Source organism: Acinonyx jubatus, chromosome C1 (genome assembly GCF_027475565.1).
Source record: "Acinonyx jubatus isolate Ajub_Pintada_27869175 chromosome C1, VMU_Ajub_asm_v1.0, whole genome shotgun sequence".
Classification (NCBI taxonomy): domain Eukaryota; kingdom Metazoa; phylum Chordata; class Mammalia; order Carnivora; family Felidae; genus Acinonyx; species Acinonyx jubatus.
The window spans coordinates 19643890-19658348 of NC_069381.1; the positions used below are offsets into that span (position 1 = coordinate 19643890).

At 55.6% G+C, this 14459-nt stretch overlaps 1 protein-coding gene across 5 annotated transcripts in view; it reads left to right on the forward strand.

Annotated features, from left to right (window-relative positions):
- The window catches only part of RPS6KA1 (ribosomal protein S6 kinase A1), a 52767-nt gene that overhangs the window by 15537 nt on the left and 22771 nt on the right, over positions 1 to 14459 (forward strand). For 2 of the 5 annotated variants that reach the window (XM_015075083.3, XM_027059974.2), the window contains exons 2-4: positions 4233 to 4277; positions 12478 to 12594; positions 12860 to 12941. In XM_015075083.3, the coding sequence (XP_014930569.2) occupies positions 4233 to 4277; positions 12478 to 12594; positions 12860 to 12941 (244 nt within the window). Of the gene's footprint in view, positions 1 to 4232; positions 4278 to 9726; positions 9899 to 11287; positions 11615 to 12460; positions 12595 to 12859; positions 12942 to 14459 lie in introns of those variants that run through there. The other 3 variants (XM_053209522.1, XM_027059972.2, XM_027059973.2) reach the window with 3 other exon arrangements.

Below are 14459 nucleotides of genomic sequence, written 5' to 3' on the forward strand. Positions count from 1 at the left end.
AGGGCACCGGTTGGACTGTTCTCACTGGAGAACAGGGCCTCGCTGTTCTTAGCCAGGTGACATGTAAGCGATATAGTAGCCTGACCTACAGGTACAGACGCTGCCACCAGCTCCCGGCCAGGAATGAGGCAGGCAAGGGGCCGGTGGGGGCATTTGGCAGAGGCTTGGGATCTGGACTGCCCTGTCCTCCCCATGACGCTGCCGAAAATGGGCTGCTGGGAGGCAGGGCCTGGCCCAGGTGGAAGTGTGGGTGAGGATTCTGCCTGGGCCTTCCCTGGCCCTGCTGAAAGCAGTAACCTTGTGTTTAGGCCCAGCCCTGCTGTGCACAGAGCTTCCGTGTGTGCCACCTACCCTGCTTCACTTATGTCACCTCATTAAAATAAAATAATTCTTGAAACAACTTCTCGAAGTAGGGATTATTGCCGGGCCTGGCTGGCTCAGTCAGTAGAGCATGCGACTCTTGATCTCAGGGTTGTGAGTTCAAGCCTCGTGTTAGGTGAAGAGCCTCTTAAAAAAAAAGGGGGGGGGATTATTACCCCCGTTTTCATATGGAACAGCTGAACTCGGAGAAGAACTTGCCTGTGAATTAATGCAGAGACAGACTGGGAACCCAGATCTCTCACTGTCTTCCACCAAGTTTTTTTGGGTGGGGGTGGGGGTGAGGGTGGCAAAGTTGGGGAAGGGCTGGGATCACACTGGCCCAGGTGGAAGGTACTCCAGGAGAGGCTCCGGATGTTGGCAGACTCCCCATGTCCCGCAGGGCCTCTGTCCAGCCTTTTTGGAGGGCTGGTGGTGCCAGCCAGCCCTGGCACCTGGCCCCCAGCCTCCAGCAGCGTGCAAGGCTGCCAGTGCTGGGCTCTGAACCCAGCTCCTGGGGCTGCTTCCTGCCTGTGGGGCACGTGCTGTCTTTGTCCATCTGCTGCCCGGCCTCTCCAGACGCTGCCCTGGGCCCCTCTTCTCAAGGCAGAGCTGCTTGCGTGGGAAGGAAGGATGCCTTTTGGAATCCATCTCTGAGTTCTGGGGAGGGGGCACAGTGGTCTGGGGGCCTTAGAGCACTCCTATGAGCAGTGCTCTCTGAGGAAGAGCAGGGAGAGTGGGAGAGGTCAGAGAACCCTTCCTATACCAGATGTTTTAGACAAGGTCTTTCATTAGTATTCTGCAAGGTCAAGATCATCGTCCCCTTTCATTCATTTACTCATTCATTCAGCAAATATTTATTGAGTACTGTCACGTGACAAGCTCTATGCTAAGCAACAGTGCGGCTGTGAACAAGACAGACCTGGCTTCATAATACAGATGAGAAAACTGAGGGTCAGAGAAGTGATATGACAGACCCAAGGTCAGAGTGTGTGGCTGGCAGAGCTGGGATTAGCAGTATGTCTTCGTTGCTGCAGAACTGTGTTCTCTCCACCGTCTGTGCAGTAGTAAGGCCAGAGAGGCACTTGGACCCTGCCTTCTCAGGACCCTGGCTCTGGGGGGGGGGGGGGGGGGATACTCACCTGTGGTCTCTTTGCACTCCCAGTCCTTTCTCCAGGGCTGCCTATCCCCTTCTAGAAGACTTGTGCATCAGCTGTTACAGGCATGGGGTTCCATGAGGATGACACCCAGGCCAGAGACCCTGGGGCTGGAGGCAGCCAAACAGGGCCTGTGGGGTTCCTTGAATCATGCAGGATACTGCTCAGTAAGCCCACACTTCTGGGTACATCCATGGACCTCATCACACCCCTCATTGGGGATTTAGACTTGCAGTCATGTGACTTTGGGTTATGGCCCCATGTCTGTCACATGCTAGCCAAGGGACCTCATGTAAGTCCCTTAACTCTCTGAGTTCATCTGAAAAATAGGAGTAATAGACCCTGCTCTGGCCTTCTTGCTCTCTTTACTGAGCCGAGCTTTCATTTGACAAACTGTGCTCTGGACCCTGAGCTGGGTGCTAGGGAGGTAATGATGGATAAACTGTGCTTCTTCCTGAGTTAACCTATGGCTTGCTTGGTGCTGTGGGGCCCAGAGGAGGGAGGAAAGGACTTGAGGCTTTGTGAACAGAGAAGAGGACATTGGAAGTGAGTCCTGAAAGAAGACCAGGAATTTGCCAAAGGGACAAGACAGGAAGGGTTTTTTTGGTATTAGGAGCCACCATGAAGATAGCTTGGGGATATGAAACAAGCTGGTCTTCTCAAGGTCCCAGGTCATTCAGTTAAGCTCAAGAAGAGGGCCCAGTAATAATAATGGCTGTTGTTTGTGAACCAGTTATGTGTCAGGTGTAGATATTTATAGGCATTATTTTGTTTGCTTCTTATAGCCACCCAGTGAGATACATTACTTTTATCCCCATTCCACAGATGAGGAAACTGAAGCCCTGAGAAATGAAATAACCTCAGGGTCATGCAGCAGTAGAAGCCAGAATTTGAACTCAGAAGGTCAGGTTCTAGAACCCACATACTAATCACCTGTGTTGGGCAGTTGGGATGATGGCCTTGGATGTCATGCCAAGAAGCTGGGTCTTTGTTCTATAGACAGTGAGAAGTCATGGAAGGGTTTGGGGCCTGGTACATAGAAGGTTCTCAGTAAGGAGTGAATCACCAAGAGAGTTGATTGCTCAAGTGCAAGGGTCACAGTTGAGTTTTAGGAAGGATAGGGGTTTGGAATGGGGAAGGCAGGGGGCTGGTGTGCATGTAGGCTGTTGTGACCATCTGTGGATTCCACATTTCCATAATTGTGGAATTATGTCAAGAGTCTAGAATGCTGGGTGAAATGGAACTCAATATATAAATGCGCCGTGCACCCCACCCCTCCTCCCTGGCCCTGATCAACCCAGCCCTCTCCCCAGGTCGCTGAGAGAGGACAGCATGTATATGTATGTGTGTGGGGGGGGGGGGCCTGCAGAACAGTGGTCCCTGGGGAGGACTGGGGGCATTAAAGAGGCTCACGGGGGCAGGATGTCCTGGGAGCGGCAGGGAGGAGCTGCTCCAGGAGCAGGGAGATTATGTAATGGGCAGAGCACAGCTGTGCCTGCTTCTGCCAAGCAAAGCCACAGCTGCCCTGTGGACCCAGCCCCTGGCTCCAAAGTCCTGACCTGCCCTAGGCTGGGTCTTGCTACCGGTAGGAGCCTCTGTCTGCCTCACCACACTTTTGCTTGCCAAGAGGGGTGGGGACAGCTCCTTTCTGTTCCCAAGGCCTAGTTACTCACCTCATATCACACAGGAAAGGGATGGGCTGGGTTTGGTGTACCCCTGAGGGCAAAGTCTAGGGGATGGAAAAAGCAGGACTACCTAGAAAGTGGCCCATTGCCTGCCTCTTTACAGGTAGTTCCCCCACTGGGGTGTGGGCTCCTTTTCAGCAGACCTTTTTTTTTTTGAGCACCTCCTGGGTGTCAGAGACCAGATTTTAAATCCCCACTTACCAGTTATGTGACCTTAGGTGCCATCATACGCCCCTCTGAACCTCAGTTTCTTCTTCTGCCAAATGGGGCCGGGGCCTACCTCCCAGGTCATGAGGATTTAACGGTACCACAGGTGTGAGGCAGCGAGCCCAGGGCCTGGCATGTGGCAGGGGCTTAGAAGAGAGCAGCTGTTAGCACCAAGTCCTAATCTCTGTCCTCCCAGGACTCCCCGTTTATTAGAAAGGGCGAGCCTATGTGTAAATAGTCCCTGCAGCGTGGCACATGGTACAGTGAAGGAACGCAGGGGCACAGTGGGGCAGCAGCAATTCTGCCTGGCAAGGACAGGGAAGGAGTCCCAGAGTGGGGCAAGGACAGGGTAGCCACCATCTCCAGGCTGGACTTTCCCAGACTTTGTCCCCTTACATCCCTGCAGCAATTCTGGGAGGTGGGTGTGACTATCCCCATGTTACAGGTCAGGGGACTGAGGCCTCTTGCTGTTGATTATTTGGTACAGAATCACGCAGTTTGTCTCCGGCAGAGCTGGGAGCCACACACGTCCTTTCCTTCTCACTGGGGGGAGGTGACATTTAAGCTCAGTCTTCAAAGATGAGGGGTTTGCTAGGCAGAGAGCACAAGGGGGGGAGGATTGGGAAATGCTGGTGAGGGACTGTCCCAGGAGGGCACTTGATACCTGTGCCCCTACAGTGAAAATGGAGGTAGAGGGCCCCTGCCTACATGGCCTCCCTAGCTACTGGGGGCAGCCATGAGCATGGGTTCTGGCAGGGTCTGTTTTCGCTCTGTCCCACACTGGTAAGTCCTGGTAATGTTTCCCTATCTCCCTTTTCTTTTCCAGAATGGACAGGCCTCGGGGGAAGAAGCTGGACTGCAGCCGTCCAAGGTGAGGACCAAGGCAGGCACCCTGAGCAAGGGACCATTTGCATGGCTTTGGAGGAGGAGGGAGGCCTGCCCAGCTCAGCCTTCCTCTCTGGTCCCACGGAATCCTCGAGGTGACCCTGTGCACAGAGATCACTTGTTCCAACCTTCCTATTTCTGTCTTTCTTTTTTTTTTAAGACTTTATTTTTTTAAGTAATCTCATACCCACCGTGGGGCTTGAACTTACAATTTCAAGATTAAGAGTCACATGCTCTACCGACTGAGCCAGCCAGGTGCCCCTCAACCTTCCTATTTCTTAGGTGAGGGGACTGCGGCCCAGACAGGGTCAAGAGCAGAATCCAGGCTAGAACTCTGCCTTCTCATTACTCAGGCCGCTTCCTTGGTTTATTCACTCACAGAAGTAAGGAAAGGGTTCAAGGGGTGATGGGAGAGGCTCAGATCAGCTGGGCTTTCATGAAGGCCTGGAATCATCTGGGTATATGGTGCTGGTACATGAAGGAAGGGAATCTGGTGGCCTCTCATGTCTAACCAGGGCCCAGTGCCTGGCCTGTGGCCCATCGGCCATTTCTCTGGGTTCCCATCTCCCAGCCCTAGGCTGGTTCCCTCACCCCTACTATCTTTGCTTCCCTGGGCACCTCCCTTTAGCCCTTCAACCCCTGTTCCTGGTTTTGTGTGTTGACAAAAGCACCAGGGGCTGGGTGACAGTTGTGTGACCTTGGGTGGGTCCTTTGTGCTTTCTGGGCTGGGCTTTCTCATCTCTGTGCCCAGTTTTCAGGAGCTGTGAGGTTCCAGAACTACTGGCTGGGGTAGGGGTGCTTTGGAAGTTGCTTGGGCAGGACAGAGGATGGGTTCTGGCAGTAGAGCAGACCGTTCAAGTCCTGGTTCCACCCTCACCATTTGGCCAGAGGTCTTCTCCCTTCTGAGTCTCTGTTTCCTCATCTGTAAATTGGGGATAATGGTATCTACCTCACAAGAGTGATGGGAAGGACAGATGAGGTAGTAACTGCCTGGCACACTGATTTCAGCACCAGCAGTGTGAGTACTCAGCTTCAGTTCCCTCCAGTGGCCACACCCTCTACATCTGGGTTGGCCTGGGCACTACACCTGCCGTAAGCTTGACCTTTGAAATAGACTCAGGGCTGGTCCTGATGTTTGTCTTATCTCATCCTCCTAAGATAAGGGAGCTGAGCTTCCCAGGATAGGGCAAGGTAAGATCAGTAGGCTTCTTCCCCCTCCTCTGATGGTTACTGTGGCCACCTTGGCCACCAGAGGCCAGACCAAGTGGTAGGGGACTGGGTCCCTTGGTTTGCCTCGGCCCCATGTCTGGAGAATCTCCTCCCACAAAGTAGCGCTTGCTAGTTGCTTAGTAACAAAATGAAGGGGTTCAAAGAAGAACCAGGATGTTCAGATCTTGGGGCTTAAGTTCTGGGGGTTGCAGAAGAGCTTGCAGCTTTGGGGGAGCAGGGGGTAAGTATAGCTTCTCACCTCAGGAGCTAGAGGGACTTGTTGGGAAAGAGTGGGAGCTTACCCTGCCAGGTAACCTACATTTGATCCCAAGCCTATGACCCTTGCTCTCTGGCAGAAGACCCCGGGATGGGAAGAGAGACAAGGCTGGAGATGGATAGGCAAGGAGAGCTTTGAATGCCACTTTAAGGGATAGAAAGAGCTTAACCCATACCAGGAGCTTTGCGTTTAGTTTTCACAACACCCCTGATACAGAAATTGTTACCGTCCCCATTTTACAGATGAGAAAATTGAGGCCCAAGGTCACATAGCTGGTGAGCAATGGAGTCAGGTCTTGCTTGACCACAGAGCTCACACTTCTCCCAGCCCAGAGAACGCTGCGTGCTGAAGAGGGGGCATATTGGATCCCTGTGATCCCAGGTTCCACCATTTCCAGGCATCTGCTTCATCTATCTTTTCTGTTGCCCCTAGAACCTCACAGTATCCCCATTGCCCACTTCTGGGCTCCACACACCAGGGGGCGCTCAGCCTGTGGTCAGGACCTCATCGCTTTGTGCAGTGGAATGAAGGGGCAGCAGGCCAGTTTATCCTTTGCTTCATCAGACTTTTGGTGCACCTTGCAGCGGCACTTGGGGACCCTAAAATGAGGTTAATACCCCCAGCCCCAGGGAGCTTGCAGACTTAGGGAGAGGATGCAGACAGGAAAGCTGTATGGTGGGCACTGTGATGGGGAAGAACATGATCGTAGGCACAGAGAATCTCCATTCTGTGCCAGGCCCCATTTTGGGCACTTTCCAGGTACCCACATTTCTCCCGGTGACATGGTAAGATGAGCACGTCCTGGGGAGCCCAGCCAGGGGCATCTGCGCTCAGGGCTGAGCATGGACCACATGGATGGTCACTGCTGTGTGTGGCAGAGGAAGGAGAGTTGTGGTGGGCTGTAGGGCACCAGGCCACCGTCCCTGCAGAACTGGCACTTGGCTGGGCCTCGAAAAGCAGGATTCGGCAGCGCCAGAGAGAATTGGGCCTTCCAGGCAGAGAGGAGACGAGAAGAGGCACTTGGGAGTCAGGTGTTCTGAAGTCAGAATCCTGCCCCTCTTTCTTGTTTGCTGCAGAACTTGGGCAAGTGATTTGCCCTTCTGAGGGTCAGGTGCTTTTCCTGTAAAAGAAGAATAGGGTCCACCCCTCAGGGCCACCTGGAGGAGGGAATGTGACATGGCATAAATTAATCCCACAAAGTTTGGTGTGATTGTTTTTTTCCTTAAAGATTTTATTTTTAAGTAATCTCCACACCCAATATGGGGCTCTCACTCACAACCCCGAGATCAAGAGTTGCCCGCTGCACCAACTGAGCCAGCCAGGCCCCCCAAGTTTGGTGTAATGCGTGTTTATTTTATTTAGTTTAGGCAGAAAGGGGGATTGGGGTTTTAGCAGCCATAGTATACACAGCAGTCTAGGGCAAGAGCCCCCAGATCCCTTCCGCGCCCTTGCGCACCTGGTGCCCTCAGGCACACTGGGGCTCCGCTCACCCTCCCTCCCTCCATGACGGTGGACCAGGCATCCCAGGCCCCCTCCCCCGGCTATCTCCGGAGCTGGACCCCTTTGAAGCGCCTGCAGGTCTATTTTGAGAGCTGAGCATTTCCCCCCTCCCCTCCTCTCTTCCTGTTTATGAAACCCTGATCCATCCCGGATCCCTCATGCTACCCTGGCCGGAGCACAAGCAGGATGTGACTGTGGACTTCGGGGAGCCTTGGAAGCCTCAGGTGTTGGGGGGGAACTTCCCTTGGACTGGCCAGGGTAGGCTAGCCCACCCTCCCAGGTCCTGGAACCACGTGGCCGGGCTGTGTCCCTTCGGACTGCCCAAGGGAACTCTGCAGCAGGAAGACTGCCCATCTTATCAAGGGAGAAGTCCTGTTTACAACATCCCTTTGTCTCTGTGGCCCGCTTTATTTGCAACAGCCTTCCAAGGGTTGAACATTTAGTTTTAACCTCTGCTTTACAGAGGGGGAGACTGAGGCTCAGACAGGGAAGTGAATTTGCCTGGTAGCACTCAGCTAATGAGTGGACAGTTCTTAACTTCCTACCCTGTACTCCTGGCCTCAGCCTCTTCATGCTGGTGCCTCTCTACATGGAGTGTCTTTTTTTCCTCTTTTCTGCCTGGCCAACTCCTATTCATTTTCAGGGTTTAGCTGGACCGCCCTCTCTGTGGAAGGTACTTTGGGACCTCACCCTAGGCAGATAGTTACTGCCCCTGGGCACCTACAGCACCTCCACTGCAGCCTGAGAGTTGTGTTTTGTTATATATTTTCAAGAGCTGCCTGAGAACAAGGCTTGAGTCTGTGCCCCTCCTCCGATTGGCTTCCTGGCTTGGGGACCGAGCAGGAGCCCAGTATCTGTGAGTGATGCCCAAAGGGGAAATAGGCTCGCAGGGAGGGTGATAATGAAACGCTTGAGTGTAGGCTTCAGTCCTCCTTTCTAGCTATGTGGCCTTGGGCAAGTCACTTTCTGAGTCCAGTTTTCGCATCTCTGGAATGGGGTGACAGTATCTCCCTCGGAGCTAAGGCACAGGGCCTGGCAGAACCCATACCGGTAGAGGCTGAAGGAAAGGATGACCCTGGTGCAGAATTTGCTCAGTTTGTAAGGAGCACAGTTCTCGTCGTCACTCATGCCAGGCCTGGCCCAGTGCAGCAAGGCCACCCGGGAACTGTGGCCCCCTCCTCACCTCCCCAGAGGCCTGCTAGGAGACATAGCCAGAGCTGTCTGTCCTCCCAGAGGGGGCGGGCCTGGGAGGCCCTGCCTATACTGCCAGCCGGGGAAGGGGCTGTGGGTGTCCGTTACAGCCAGAATTGGCAGCTGGGCTCCAGCTGGTGGAGGGAGGCCTGGGGTGGGGACCCTGGGGACCAGGGATCAGGCCAGGGGGCTCTGGGCTTCTCTCCCAGCTGCCCTGTGGGAGGAAGTAGATAAGAGGAAGTATCTATAGGGGGGAATGGGGCAGGGACCAAGGGATGTGGTCTGGTGCCTGTCCTCCCCCACTCCTGCCACCAGAGGCCTCACAGCCCCAGCACATACCCTTCAGCGAAGGCAGCTCTGAGACTGTTTCCTTCCTGTTGCCCCTTCCTGTACCCTGCTGGCCACAGAGTCTTCCTTTGCTTCTGAGGGATTTGAGGGTTGGTGGGGGGCCCAGCTGGCTCTGGCCCAGAGCACTTTGGGGCTCCCAGGGCCGTCCCATCCCCCAGACCCCTGCCTGCAGAAGCTGGGTGCAGTGAGCTGTCTAAGGAGACGTCTTTCACAACCCGCGGCAGGCCGTCATCAGGCTGTCGTTGGAGCCCCTTTGAGGACTGGAAGGGGAAGTCCGTGTGTACGTGGGACCGTGTGTTTCCACATGTCTGTGGAAATGGTTTCCGATCATCAGCCTGTTTATATTTGTGGGCGTGCCAGTTCCTGTGGGTGTACTGGTGGGACTGGTGCGGCCAGGCCACGTGGAAGGGGGCTGGGCCTGGTCAACCCCTGCCCTACTGCTACCTGCTCCTTCTCTCAGACTTCTGTGAGGTCCTTGCTAGGCCCTTTTGCCCACTCCCCCCTCCCCCCACCCATCCCAGGGCCCTGGACCGGTGGGCTTCTGCAAGGCAGGTCTGGGGGCAGTGCTGCCTGTGCTGTGGGCTGCCATTTTGGGTGGGCCCAGCCATAGGAAGGTCACTATGGGGGGAAGAAGCTCCTGCACTCTGGGCTGGGGCATTCAGAGTCTGTGGCCTTGCTGACTTCTGCCCCACATTCTCTCAAGGGGATGTTTGCAGGTGCTGGGATGCCCAATGTGTCGCTGCCTCATTGCTTTGTGACTTTTATCTGTGTTCTAGTCTCCCCTCCTTAGGATCAGAGGAGTCGAGGAAGGATTTATCCCTGGGCCCCCCCGGAGTCATGGGCTTGGGGTCTACAATGTCCCCTCCTCAGCAGGGGAGCCTGACCCATCTTCTGTCCCTCCTCCCTGCAGAGGGGGAAGTGAGAAGGAGGGGGTCAGGGACCCTGCCTTCTGGGCCGGGAAGGCTGAAAAAGCAGAAGTAGACGAGTAACAGGGCCCTCTGGCCACCGGCTTGAGCCCCACCATGCAGACCCCGGCAGATTTCCCCAGGGTTGAGAGAGACTCACTCCCCTGTCCCAGAAAGGTGAGCAGAGGGTTGGCCTGCCTCCAGCAGCGTCTGTCACCATGACCCTGGGCAAGGAATGGGTTTGGGAGTGGCTTTGTCCCCTGGGGTTTCCGGGTGACTGCTTCTGTCCCGAGGGAGTGTTCTCAGAGGCAGACAGGCAAGTGGAGGCTCAAACCTCAGGGCGGGGTGGGCACGGGTTGCTGTGTGGCTTTGGCTCACCTCAGCCCCTCTCTGAGCCAGGCTTTCTGCCTGTCCCACACAGGGTTATACTCAGGGGCCTGATTAGCATGCAGCTTCTTAGAGCTGCAGCTTTTGTGACTGTTCAAGGTCCCCTGAAGATGGGGCTGTGTCTATCAGGGTCTAGACCTAGAATGGGAAGTCCCTGGACCGACCCCAGTACTGAGGGAGGGGGTGGGCTTGGATGGGCAGGGCATGGCTCTGACTGACCTCGGTTTCCTGTTTCTGAAATGGGGATAACAGCTTTTGGGAAATTGGGATCAGAGTCAAAGCCATCGGATTGCATTCAGGAGATGTTCCTCTCAGTCCACTATCTTAGTCCAGGGCCCTGGCATAGGAAGAGACCTCAGAGGTGTGTCTGCCACAAATGTTGGACTGTCCCCCCCAGCGCTGGGTGTTTGCAGGTGATGTCTCTGCACCTCTTTTCCCACCCCCTGGCAGACCAGCAAGAACCCAGAGCTCTGCCATTGAGTCCAGGGTCTGACTTTCTGCATGTCTTTCCTGCCTGTGCGTATGGCTTGGGTATCTGTCAGTCTACTTGGGCCTCACTGTCTCTTTCTGCCACCCACCTGCTTCTGTTCCTGTTTCTGTCTCCATTTGATGAGTGCCTATCTTCACCTGTTGGGTACATCTCACATGTCGGGTGCCTGTTGGGTTGTGTCCCCTTCTGTCTCTGCCTGTTGAGTACGTGTCCCATCTGTCTCCACCTGTTGGATGCAAGCCCCCATCTGCCTCTGCCTGTTGGGTCCCCATCTGTCTCTGCCTGTTGAGTTTGTATCCCCTTCTGTCTCTGCCTGTTGGATATGTGTCCCCATGCACCTCTGCTTGTTAAATATGAGTTCCCTCCTGCCTCTGCTTGTTGGGTACTTGTTGGATATGTATTCTTCCTACCTCCCCTTGCTGGGCATGTGTCCCTATCCATCCCTGCTTTGTGGGCATGCGTCTCTGCCTGTTAGATGCCCACCTTCATCTGTCTTTACCTATTGATGCCTGCCTCTGCCTGTTGGGTGACCCTGTTTATCTTCCTCTACATGTTGGGTGTCTGTCTTTGCCTGTTGGGTACCTGTCTACCCCTCAGCAGCTGGGTTGGCCTGGGGCTTTCCCTTTGGGACCCACAAGGAGGGTTGGGGGGAAGGGCCTGAGGGCAGCCCTCAGGCAGTGGGGAGGGGGGAAAAGAGAGGAAGGGAACGTGGTGAGATTGTAGGCCTGGAGCTGGGAAACCACAGGCCCTGAGTGATTGGCGGCCCTGAGCAGGGCCCAGCCCCCGCCCTCACCCTGCACATCCGCCTTGGGCCTGGCCACCTCCGAGGCAGCCCCTGACGCTGCCTGCTCCTGCCATGGTGCCTCGGCCCTGCCGGGCGAATGGAGCAGGATCCCAAGCCGCCCCGCTTGCGGCTCTGGGCCCTGCTCCCCTGGCTGCCCAGGAAGCAGCGGCCCAGGATCAGCCAAACCTCTCTGCCTGCCCCTGGCCCTGGCTCTGGCCCCAGGCAGGACTCGGTGAGTGTGCCCAGATGTCTGGTCTTGGCCTGGCTATGGCCCTTGGAGCAGGTCCCTGGGCAGCCAGTTTGGCCCCAGTTGGTTGTGGACTCTCCAAGCCCAGGCCTGGCCCTGCTGGATGACTGGACCCTGCCCAGGTTTGCTTCCTAGGGAAGTGAGGAGGCACTTCGGGGCTCTAGGGCAATACCAGCAGATTGGAGGGAGGGCAGAAGGGTCCTAGAACAGCTAAGACCGGGCAAGGGGTTTTCAGTAGACTTCTATGAAGGAAGTTTCTATGGGTGGATCGTGGAGTCTCTGGGCTCTGCTCCTTTCTACCCAAGACTGGCACTTGGGTTGGCCGGGGGAGCCTCTGGTGACTTTTGGGTCCCTGTGCGTCTCAGCCCTGTCCCTCTGGCCAGAAGGGTCCTGTCATCCATTCTGACCAGGAACAAAAGCCCAGCTCTACCTCCCCAGTCTGAGCACAAACTCTACTTCCTATTGTGGCAGAACCAAAACCTTTGCAGCCGGGGAGGGGAGCCCCACAGGGAGGGCCTGCGCAGAGCTTTGGGCATCAGCCAGAGCCTGGGGTTGGCTCCACCTGGCTGTGCCTGGGCATCCCTTTGGGCATCTCCAGGCCAGCACAGCTGGAGCAAGAGGAGCAGTGCCTCACCTGACTCAGCACCTTGGTAGTTTGACCCTCCCCGGCCCTTGAGGCCCTTTTGGTATTGATGAGCCAGGAGGCTGGCCCCTTCAGCATAGCTGTCTGGTGCTGCTGGCAGGGCCCTGTCTGCTGAGGTCTAGTGGGAGCGGGCTTGGATGGGGACCATTCCCCCGGCCGGCCCGGATGAAACCCACCATGCCCACCAGCTCTATCCCTCTATCAGGATGAGGGCATCCTCAAGGAGATCTCCATCACACACCACGTCAAGGCTGGCTCTGAGAAGGCCGACCCATCCCATTTTGAGCTGCTCAAGGTTCTGGGCCAGGGATCCTTTGGCAAAGTGAGTTCTGAGCCCACAACTGGGAGGGCAGCACTGGTCATGTCAGAGGTGGGGATGAGGGGTCACCCTGGGGCTCAGGATCTGAGGGCAAGGGTTGGTGGGTCTGAGGGGAGGACAGGAGGTCACCTTGGTACCCAGGGAGGGCAAAAGGTCAACCCGGGACTCGGGGACGTCAGAGGTCAGCCTGTGCCCTGGAGGATGGAAGCTGATGGGCTCGGCCCCCCTCCCCAGCTTCTCCTCTGCTTTTTCCCCACTGCTTTCTCAGGTCTTCCTGGTGCGGAAGATCACCCGACCTGACAGTGGGCACCTGTATGCCATGAAGGTACTAAAGAAGGCAACGCTGAAAGGTGAGTGGAGGTCCCCTCCCCATGCAGAGCCCAGACTGGGCCCAAGATTGTGGGAGACAGCCCAGCTCTCAAGGTGTTGGGTCTGACAGAGAAGGCAGTTCTATCTCCAGGAGTACCTGGTCTGAAGGTAGAGAAACAGGCCTGTCCTCAGCCACCCCTTACTCCCTATCCCACCCCATTGCAAAGACAGGGTCCCTTTAGAAGAAAAGACTTCTGGGGAATAACCGCATCCTTCCCCTCCCCCACCCCCAAGCCAGCCACCAATTACCATAGCTGAAGGTGAATGTCTGGAAGGAGGCAGGGGGTGAGTGCAGTATGTTTGTGGCAGGGGCCTTCACACCCCTGGTACTCAGGTTACTTGGGCAGAGTTGCTTCATGAGGGAGACCTCTCAGGGTGGAGAAAGGTGTTGGGGAAGAGGCAGGGAGTCCAGGCAAGCAGCTAGGGCAGGCAGGAGAGAGTGAGTTGAGGCAGGGCCACAGAGATGGACAGCAGGGAGGTTCAGAAGGGAGCCCAAGGCCAGGTCTAGAATTCCACGGCTCACAAAGTGTATTGCTGTGGTTGGTAGTGGACTCTGGGCTGGCAGTGACCCTGACCAGGTGGAGTAGGCCCTGGCTGAGGGGAGGGAGGGAGGATCAGAAGTGTTGCCCTTAGGGACTTTAGGGGTCATGTGGCCCATAAAGTGCTGTCTGTGGGGTACTGTGGTTTTGGTGCCCTAAGGCCAGGCTGGTAGGGGTAGAAATCATTCCCCAGCAGGGTGATGGGAGCCATGAGGGAAAAGGATGAAGGACTTGGTCACTGCTGTGAAGGTCCCCAGGCTGGGGCGGGAGTGGCTGTGTTGACCCTGCAGCGTGGTGCACTTGGTGCTGTGAGTGAGAAGCCCAGGGGAGAGTGGGTTGCAGCCTCACCGAAGGAGTAGCCATTTGAGCTGTGCCTTGAAGGATCAGTGAGGAGTTCTCCAGAATGAAAATAGTAGAGGGAGGGTTCCCCAGGAAGGAGGAGCTGTTGGCCCGAGCAAAAGTGTAAAAAATGTAAGGTATATTTGGCCAACAGCGGCAGGAATAGTTAACTCCAGCATGGTCCATGCCACACCTGGCAAGGGAAACGAAAAAATTAAAATAGAAGGCAAAAAGTGCTCTGAAGGGGCAAGCACGAGCCCTGCAGGAGAGAGGGCCCTAATTTAGCTTGGCAGTTTAAGGAAGACTTCCTGGAGGAGACGAGGCCTAAGCTGAGTCAAAGAAGAACCTGCTGGTGATCAGAATGCCTAGGGACTTTCATTCGTTTAAAAAAAAAAAAAGTATGTGGGGGTGTCTGCTCAGACACACGAGTCTGAATTTTAGGCCCAATGATTCTGCCTAACTAGCTCCCAAGTGACTGTTCTCTCCATCCCCCCAGACTGGAATTAGGGATTTTTGTGCCAGGTGAGGAAGGGTCTGGTAAAGGCATCCCAGGGGGAGCCTCAGGGGCAGAGGCTAAGGGCACACAGGACAAAACAGGTTGCTGAGATTGGCTGGATTGGA